We start from the raw sequence: 10,714 nt of genomic DNA, 5'->3' as shown, positions 1-10,714 counted from the left end.
CTCTGAGAGGCCACTAGAGCGTAGATGTTGACCTCAGGTTACAGTCAATCCTATGTAGCCATTTATAAGCACAATTTTAAACCCTCTTCAAACACCTCTTCATTTTGTTTTTGTTCAATTTACAGTTTGGGGGATTTAAATGTAGTGTTTTTATGTAAATGTTTCCTTTGTAACACAATAAAGTGTTATTGTATCTTATCTTCTGCCCCGTTCAACTTCCTGATCGTTGCCTGAGTTGGTGGGAAAGTGTTTGTGTTTGTGTTTGTTTATGAGCATGTGTTTGGAGAATGAGTGGAAGAAATATGTATCGCATTATCAGCACTGACAGCAAACGGACCACGCTTGATGGAAGCTGTTCTGCAAACAAAGCCATGAGCAGTGCAGCACATCATACTGTGCCGATTACCACAGTCCGATTTATCCAGTTTGTTGTTCTCTATGATGAGATATATATAGCTGTCTTTTCACCAAGAAAGTGCTTTACATGTATGCATATCAGCTAAAAGTGTCCAGATTATACCGTCTTTAGTAAAAGAGTGTAGGGTTGATATTCCTTCATATAATCTCTACATTTAACTCAAGTATGTGACATTTTAATGGAAACTGGAAACTAAAATGTTTCTGACTTGATTCTGCAGTTTGAAACTATAGTTTAGTGCCCAGCACTGCCTACAGCAACATAAAATAAATGACATACATGTTTTCTGGTGAGCTGATAATAATAAACAGCTCATCCAAATACAGTCTTAGGAAAACACAGGCAAAGGTTATTGAAGGAAGGGTCACTGAACCAGTGTGACCTGTTTTTTTTGTGGGAATGGACTGAGCATGTACTCACAAGATCATTGTAGTCAGAAATATATGATATTATCTGTATGCAGTGATTCTATCACTGAAGTGACAGAAGAGATGATACGGTTGCTGCACTGTACCTCGTACACCTGCGTCACACACAGAAGGCTCAGTAGAAAATGACCACAAAAGGGAAATGCGTTTCAGTGCAGAGGAGGAAACGACAAATGGTGCCGTGTTATCGCTTGTTCTTTATATAACAAGATAACACTTACCTAAACTCCCCAGTACGGAGGCTTCTCCGAAGAAGTTGTTGCCATGGTACCAAAACTTTATGCGTGTGTCATGTTTGTATCCGTTTCAAATGATGACAGAAGCACAAATATGGAGCTCAGTGATTTATGTGGAATAACAAATCCTCAAACAAAACCTGCTCACATTGTTTTCTCATTGTTATCGCCGGTGAGCCCATTAAATGACAGCAGAGATTAAAGGAGCTGCCTATCTACAAAATAAAAGTGTCTCCCTCTGCCTCTCCCCCCATCATGCTTCACTTTACTATCCATTAAAGGCAAATAAAAGCACCAAATATCTTTAAAATGTATTAATGAATGCATTTTTGGGGGAGATTTTCTGGATCTAATTGACCTGTGGATAAACTTAAACTCTTATCTTGGTGCTTGAAGGTCAATGGGTAGCTTCCTCTTCATGCTTGATGACATCTTTAATGTGACAATGAACTAGAACAGTGAAGGAATCAGACCAGCTTTCACACAAAGATGAAGCTCAATACAATAGGAAATGAACTCCAATTTGCCCAGGTGAAATATTAACACAGAAAATCACACTATAGTAATGTGAGAAGGCCAAGCCAAAGATGGTTTAATGATCTGCTGAATGTCAAAGCCACTCTGTTATACCGTAATTACTGTGATTCTGGCTCAACGTTTGCTTTTTTAAATGTACTGTACAGTCAGGCATATCAAGTTGTAAGAGATAACAACATTTAAATGCAAACGTGGTGTTTAGTTATGCATCTTGCAGCCGCAAACAGCTCAGGAAGAAAAAGAGCTGCTGGATGTCCTCCATTGTCGACAGCCGTCGTCGTCGCACTGGTATGACGTCGTGCAACGTGTATCCGTACTGTATCAAAGCAAAGGAAACGCAGCGCAGAGCAGTTTGTTACCGGTTACAGCCTCAGTGTCCTCAGTGTTCTTATTAATATCCCCGAGTGAGCCAGGGGAACCGCTGATGTAACTGTGAACAACGTGTCCATCCTCCATGTCTGGGAGATCCCAAGTGTTCGCTTGTTAAAGGTGGAAGGCAGAAGGTTGTGTGACCCAAAGGACAACTGTAAGCTCAGGAGACTCCTGCCAGCGACGAATAGCAGTGGCATGTTGACGGCTTTGCAGTGCTCCAGCCTCAGATGATTGCAGGGCTTATCGTGCTATTTTACCTGCAGGCCACGAAGTGTTGGGACTTAGAGGAGGATGGACAGTGTCCACGGCACAAATCCACTGACTCTGTTGTGACCATGATTGTTTCTCCTCCAGGTTTTTCCAGCTCCACACTGGGGCGGGATGTGGGTGAAGTCTACACACCCTTAGACACGTGAGTCTGCCTGTGCAAACTGTGATCCTACCTACTGCAGCTTTAATGGTGAGCGAATTGATAGTTTGCTGTTTTTCACATTAGTAAATCAATTAATTCTATCAATATGCTGTAGAATCACGTTTACATCATTCATTACCAATCACTATGTTGCTATACTCATGGATGCATTGGTAAACGGTTACCTGTTGATGCATTGTACATCTGAAGATTTCTTCACATTAACTTCTGTCACGTGTACGCCTTTGAAGCCTATTACTGTCGTGCATCCTGCCGCTGTTGTCATAAAAGGGAAATGATTGGCTTTGTTATGTTCTGTCGTTCCTCTGATGGTTAGCGTACACAGTTTGACTGTTAAACGGATCATGAAAGCAAGATTAAAAATCTCCACGGAGTCGTGAGGGTAATGTGGAATTTCCATGAAGCCTGTGCAGGTGGTGCTGGTGTTGCACAGTTGTCAAGCGGAGGTCCGATTGAAATCCAGCTCTGATGATCAAATTATTTTTTGTAATGACATGATTCTCCTGTGGTGTTTTAAACTACACGCGCCGCCTCATCTCCCGTCGGTACTATTTTCATGACAGCAGGCCATTTCTGTGGGACACTTCCACATGAGTGTGTATATATACACACACATATACACGTACACTTGCACAACTATTCTTCTTAGGACAACACATTTGTACAGCCTAAAAATAATGATTCCAAACCCTAACCAGGTAGCTTAACCCTAACCTTAATCCTAACTTTAACCAGGATCTACCTTATTAGGACCAAGCTTTAGTCCACATTTATACTACAACTATTCCTGAAAGGTCCACATCTCTTTAATTGTCATTTTCCCACAGACTGGACTGTATATGAGGCAGACGAGAAAGAGGGAGGGTTGGGTACACACAGCGTGAGTGCATAACTTTTGGGCGTTTGTTTGTGAGATTGGGAGGGTCACGGCAGCAACATCACCTGACACACAGGCCGCCGTCTGTCCTCTGATGTTGTAAAAGACTGTTTCCTTCTGTTTGTGTAAAGGGCGTAGAGACCTTACTGAGAAGGATACTGTCATCCTCTTCTTATCTATTAATACACAATAAGACAGACACAGTGAGGAGTTGGATATAATGCAACAGTTAATATGAACATTATAGGTGTAAGGGATTACATAGAAATGTTTTGATTATATAATCTTGGTGTCAAGGTTTGATGAATTCAGTGAGTCATGATGACACATCTGTGGAAATTGGTGGATTTATAGTTTTGTAATTCACCAAACTTTTTTTTGTTAACCTATGAAAACAATATATGACAAATCTATGGGCATATAATCTCTGTTTGGAGTGGAATGTTGTGTTTTCTTTCCTTAGAGTTAGGTTGGAGAACAAGAAGTGCAGTTGGATTTTTGTCAGTTAGCCAAACATAATACACTGCTCTATCTCAAATCCAGAAGCCTGACCCTGCAATAACATTTCAAAATAAGAGATTATTTAATATAAATGTGCCTCATTTACTGATTACAGAAAGTATGTAGGTGAGCTTAGCTGTTACTTCTTCATAAATGACCTTTGGTGTCTTGATTCACTTTGTGAGGCATTTTTTTGCATCATAAATATATGAAATAAAATAAAGCGACAGGCCTGTTTATCGCTACTCGTCATGAACTACGGTTGGGTTCAGCCGGACAAAAATGAGACTAAAATGCACTTCAAAGATAATGGCTGCCATATTGTAGTCAAGTATTCCCCCCATATTCCAGTCTTTTCAGCTACTGCAGCAATGTTTGAAACCTGTCAAGTGAACTGAAATCTCATTTAAAGACAGATGAAGAAAAAACACAGTTGGTGCTGGGCTGTGTGTTGTATTTCTTATCCAAACTGCGGCAAAGTCAGACAAGACGGACATACTTTCCTTGTATTTGTTGATAGATATCTGACCCCTATTTTACAGAAAAAAACACACACATGTGATACAAATGGGAAGAGAAAATGGCAAGATCTTTTGAATTGGGTATTGGGTAAAATGCACAAATCATTTTGTAAACCTTTTCCAATAAATCATATTTAATGGGTGTTGAATGAGCTTTGTTTGGATCAGTCAGTCCTCTTATTCTCACCCTGCTCCAAATACTCACGGACACACAAACTCAATCTTAGCAGAAAGTGTGCACATGTCACTCGTAGAAGTATTCACTGTGTGCAAATGAAAACAATCCTGGACACACGTTAGCTCACGCGCTGGTGCACACAGTTTATAGCTGATTACTAATTGATCTGGCTCTTTCCCTGACAGTTCTCCTCAATATGGATCCATTTCTTTCTCTCGCTCTCTTGCTGATGTACAGTCTCTCTCGTCTTTCAATGCAAAAGCTGTCCTTTAGTGCAGGATTTCTCATTCCAGGTTTTCCTGCTCCAACATGCAGGGCAATGGGTCCCCAGGACCAGGATTGGGAAATTATGCTTTGAGTGAGCACTGTCTCAGTGGGAGAGCCGACCTGCAGACTCGTGTTGTATTTCTCTTTGATATCTTGCAGTAATAGTTTGTATCTGCAGACCTTTTCTGTCCTACTAAGAGATTTAGTTACAGTTTAAACAGAAAGGAAGCGGGTGATTAAGCAGCGAGAGAATCTGCTGCTAAACAGTGTCAGCTAATGAACAATGTCAAGAGTTATGTCTTCACCTCAGTTACACGGTCCCGTCCTTCCATCTGTGCAGGTTTGTGTATGCAAGGCAGTCATTACCTAGGAGCCAAGTAAAACAATGTCAAGACTTACGATCGCGTTGAGCACCGCCTACAACTCAATTCCCCTCGAGTTCTTTAGCTAGAGACAAATGGCGTTTTTTCTTTTTTCCTTTTCTGAGCTAGTCAATAAAACACGTCCAAATCAATCTGCGCTGACACTAACGATCAGTAAATTGTTACACAACCTTTCATCCAAACTGTCCAACTGTCCTCAAAATTAAATAGTGCCTGTTTTTGGTGCACTGCACACGATCATGCAGTTTAACTGGAGAAAGAAAACAATTTTAACCAATAATATAATAGTATTTAAGATTCAGTATCCTTAACAAACAAATTGTGGATGTCCTTTTAACCCTCAGGTGTCAGTTTAATGTATTACCCTGTTTAGTCATTAGAGGACAAAAATGTTATAAAAACATTTTTTTTCTGCTTAAATCTCCTAAACAACTTCAGCTCTACTCATATTAGTTTGATTACTAGATGTCACTGTTGTTATTTTTAAAACAACACAAAACAACACAAAGATGTGTTTTTTTTTTCTCCATATAACACATTTTTGTAGGGGTTTACTATGAGGATTTTAACCCTTTAAAGGCGCCATATGTAAGAATGTGGCCAAAAACGGTTACTACACTCAAATTCAAAATACCGAGGACTTTTAGGTTTTGTTTTCTCCGCCATTGTAGCTCAGACGTAACTGGTAACTCTGAGACAGCTGAGACTCTACTTACTGCAATGATTGGTAGACGGCGGTAGGTGGTGCCACATGCCAAAACATGATTTCAAAACATAAACATGGTTTGCAGTCTGCAAAAAAAAATTTTTAATGCAAATATTTTGGTTATTGTTATTGTTGGTGAGTTCAGTATGTTATATGAATATTATTCCCGAGTCTCTGTGACATATTAGGAGGATTTTATGACCAGTTGCTTTAGTTTTATTACATAATGCACCTTTAAATGTCACTTTGATGAACATTGTTTTTAATGAAAACCACAAAAAATAGTTATATGGAGTTTTGAGCAAGGCTGAAGATGTTAAGAGATTTATACAGAAGATATATATATTATATATATATATTATATTTTTTATAACAGTTTTTAGAAGTAAATGTATTAAATATGTCCACTTTTAAAAACCGTTTTTAAAAAATATTACAGATTCATAGGTCAGATTCATAGGGTCATAGGTAGAGGACAAATTTTTTCCGCTAATGACCTATGAAGGCTGTTCCTCTTCATTCATGCTGCACATGAGAAATGCCTCGATCACAAGGGAAGACAAAAAAAAAGCAGACTCATCGTGTCACTTTTGATAAATACATGATTTATGTGCACAATCTGAGTTAAAAACTAAACTTTATCATTCTGAGTGACAGTACAGTATAGCTGCCGAAGGCGTCAGAGTACACATCAAAGCGGCCTTTACTCGAAGCGATTTCTCCACTTGAAGTTGTCGGGTAATACTCGATTCTTCGTGTGTTACAATGCCTATCATTTAGTATCAACGACAAAAAAAAAAGGATTGGGTTTCTTTTACAGTGTGGCACGATTAAAAAGTGTGCATTATTGTTCACAGTGTGTGTGGAAGTGTGAGTGTAAAATGTTCATTGGAATTATGTTAAAAGAAAAAAAATGCGCAAACAAAAGCTTCCAAGCTAATGTAGCCATCATAGAAGTCACACTGTCTCGCTCTTGTTAAGGTCTTTAAAAACTTAAATGTTTATTTTTTTCTCTCTCAGTCATCTGAAGGCACAAGAAAAGACCTGACAGCAGGTCATGTCAGCCACAGAGCAGTAAACAGATTTGGTCTGTGGGATTATATCCAATAAAATAAGAAGGTGGCTAGCTTACTGTCATCATTACTCGACTGTGGCGCCATTTGATTCAGTTCCAGTCCTCGGTATGAATATTTACTAAATTAAAATTACTCATAGCAGGTATTTTCTCAGCGAGGAAGAAGATTACATCCAGAAATAGCAGCAAAAGGATTAAACTGAATGCCAGTTTCGGACAGTCGTCATGCTAAGCTAAGCTATTGAGCGGCTAGCATTAGCTTCGTACAGAGGGTCGTCTAACTCTCAGCAAGAAAGCAATAAAATGAATGTCCAAATAAAATCCTAATAATTAAAAACCTAATTATTAGGTCAAACGTGTGTATTTCAAATAATTCTCAATTATAAACAGTACTGTGCAAAAGTCTTAGGCCACCATCAGATTTAGCTATGCTAATGACCATGCAGTATAATTATTTCTCTGTCACTTTATTGGAACACATCCAGAAAAAAAAAAATTTCAGAATTTAGTGTGACCTACATTACCCTTACAAAAGGCTCTCTTAAACCTGGAGTATAACCCGTGTTTGTCCTACCATTTCATTTGGAAAAATATCTGCTGTGAAAAAGGTCTATTTTGTCAGGTTTATTTAAGACATGCTTAAGTTAAATCCATTGACAGCTTGCTAATACATAAGACCAACATTTCAGTCGTATCAATCAAAATGTCAATAATCACACAATATGACAGACAGATAACCACAAATCTTGTGAGACTTTTGTTCAGTACTGTAGTTATAGCAGTAATATGAATAAATGAATCATATAAATCCAGATCATAAACCTCCTTATATACTGTATGTAATACTGTTTTCACTGGAGATCTGCTTTTTCCTGTTTTGAGTGATAAACGGGCCACAGAATTTAAATATCTCACGCAATTTTCATGATCACTGAATTAATTTAATATATATATATCTTTGGAAGTCGTTATAGCTGACATCAGTGTCAAATCAGTCAAAGACTGAAATACCACCAGATGGTCACCATATGCAACCTGTTAAATGAATTATGAGACGATTTAATTTTGGGTCCAATGTCACATAGCGGGAAAATGCGCCACTAAATGTGTCCTTCAGGTTCTATGATGAATACTGGCACTTCTAACAAGACATCTCGTGAGACGCTAAGAAAGACAAATGTATGACGTGTGCCAAAGATTTTGGGAAAGAAAAAAAAAAGTCACAGGTGAAATTGAGAGTGTCCTTTCAGAGCTAATGGTGAATAAATTATATAAATGACTGAATTAAAACGTGTATCAAGCCCTGTTGCACTCCTGGACATGGCAGTAATGCACAATCCGCTCCCTTTGGTGTGTCCCTCTAAATCATCTTATTTCTAGTGTGGTTCTTCAGTTAACACGTCAGTCCATGCAGCCCTTTAACAGAGGGGGTTGTCCAAAGGAATAAGAGCAAAACCTGTCTATTTCACTCAAAGCAAAACCAATTTAGATTCGGCTTCTCCAGTGTTTCTTTAATCTAGAGTTGGAGACCTGAGAAAGGTCAATTTTTCAGAAAGAAGCTACATTCACTCAGCTTGGGTCCTCAACTGAAGGAGTTAAACATTGTGTTCTGAATGCAGTGCAGACAGGTGAGGAAATAAGGTGGGATTTTTAATTCTGAGAAGGAGCCAAAATGTCTCTTTAGATGGGGCTGTCAGGCCACCAGACCCAGACGGGAGATCTTAGCTGAGAGGAAGGAGTGGAGGATGAAGACGATGGGCTTTGGACACGAGTGAAGGTCCAGTTGCTGCAAGAAGAGGGAGAAACAAATGAATTAATAGCTGATCGAGAATTATGCAGAGGATGAAAACAAAGAGTTGGTAAAACGCAAAACTAGAATAGTTGCAGATGACAACTCTTTAGTCAACAGTTTAGTCCTATTTGGAGCTTGGCGCTTAACACTCAGACATCACTTCACAGTGAACTCAGCTCTGATTATTTTCACCACTTGTATGACTCATATCCTGGTTAACACAATCTGTTGTTTAGTCTAATGTAGGCAATCTAGGCTTTTGGTATGACATGGGTATTTTAACTTTTCTTTTTATAAAAGGTGCCATATTTAAGAATGTGGCCAAAAACAGTTACTACATTCAAATTCAAAATACCAAGGTCTTTTAGGTTTCGTTCTCTGACGTAACTGGCAACCCGTGGTTGCTCGGCAGCTGAGACTCTACTGACTGCAATGATTGGTAGATGGCGGTAGGTGGCGCCACATGCCAAAACATGATTTCAAAAACATAAACATGATTTGCAGTCTGCTAAATATTTTTTTCAATGCAAATATTTTGGCTGTACTGTTGTTGTTGGTGAGTTCAGTTTGTTATATGAACATTATTCCTGAGTCTCTGTGACATTTTATGGCCAGTTGCTTTAGATTTATTACATAATGCACCTTTAACTACCACCAGCAGTTCAGTATTTATGAACTTGAATTTTAAGTCTACTTCAGAAAAGGACTGAAATAACAGACAGTGATAACAATGTGCCCCTGAACAGCACATCCTTATTTTAAAGAGCCCATATCATACCCTATTACCCCAAGTTAAACTAGTTCCTGATGCCCTAATGAACATGTCTGTGTCATGCTTTAGTCAAAATATCATAAGGATGAAGCACAATAGCAGTTCAATAACCCTGCCAAAACAGCCCTTTTCAGAACGCTCGGTTTTGTGCCTGGTCATTTACATGTGAATGAGACACAGGTAAACACACACCCACTGCTTCCAGGGGAGTGCTCATGTTACCATGACAACAGTTGAACGCGAACTGTGGAGGAAGAGGAAGCCACAGAAGAAGTTGTATGTAGACTGCAACAGGACGTGTCAGAATGGTTAGTTATGATCTCTATTTGAACTTTTCTTAAAAATGTTTGTGTTTGTACGTCGGTTAAAAACGGTCGCGGACTAAATACTGCGATCGCTGACCGCTGTTTGTGTAACTCACTGCCTATAAAACTCTAGATTTGTTTCAGTAACGAGCATGCTACTCCCGTGTTCTCCACAGCAATGGGAATGTAATAGCAAAAAAAACTATTGCACTTTGATTTGCAGCTTTTTTGCACCCTGCTCTGCTCTGTGTCTGGAGTAAGATTAGTTCCATGGCCTTGCTCTCGTCTCGTCTTAGCCTTTCTGATAAACCAGATCAGAGGAGTGCGCATTTGCCTTTCAAGCCACAATCAATGGTTTATCTTGATACCATCTTAAAATGCATATCTGTTTTTTTTTTCCTGTGGCCATGTGACTTTACCATCAGTGTTATCAACATTTTCTTTTTTCTTCTGCTGTGTGTGTGTGTGTTCCACTCTTTTGTATTTTTGTTCATCCGTATGTGTGTTTGAAGCCATTTAGATGCTGGCAGCTATGTTTTCAGTGAGAGCGAACGTCCATGTCCAAGGCTGGTTCTTGGAGACGGCAACATGTTCTGAGGTGTGTTCTGCCAAGTCAGTCTTGACATTAGCTCTGTTTGCATGTGCGATTATTTCAATATAATTACAACGCCCCTGTCTACACGCACATGAAAATAAGTTATCCAATTATGACGTGCATATCAATGCATCAAGCATTTAATCAGAATGAACCATTTTGACATTTGCAGAGTTGTCTAATTGTCTGGAAATAGTAATAGCTCACGCTCCTCTTTCATGTCTGTGACATTGATTTCCGTTTCTAACTGTTTTTTCAAAAATGGACTTAATGTTGAAACAATATGTCTGCAGCAGTTCATACTCCTCTTGAAATCGA

At 39.0% G+C, this 10,714-nt stretch overlaps 1 protein-coding gene across 1 annotated transcript in view; it reads right to left on the bottom strand.

Annotated features, from left to right (window-relative positions):
• Positions 1 to 8,599: 8,599 nt before the first annotated feature.
• Positions 8,600 to 10,714, bottom strand: part of sntb1 (syntrophin, basic 1) — a 46,490-nt gene continuing 44,375 nt past the window's right edge. The window contains exon 8 of the mRNA XM_083893392.1: positions 8,600 to 8,718. Within this exon, the coding sequence (XP_083749518.1) occupies positions 8,626 to 8,718 (93 nt within the window). The 3' untranslated portion in view covers positions 8,600 to 8,625. The remainder of the gene's footprint in view (positions 8,719 to 10,714) is intronic.

Source organism: Microchirus variegatus (assembly GCF_963457635.1).
Source record: "Microchirus variegatus genome assembly, chromosome: 1".
Taxonomy (NCBI): domain Eukaryota; kingdom Metazoa; phylum Chordata; class Actinopteri; order Pleuronectiformes; family Soleidae; genus Microchirus; species Microchirus variegatus.
The sequence above is the reverse complement of the archived record's forward strand: the minus strand, read 5'-3'. Positions and strand labels throughout refer to the sequence as shown.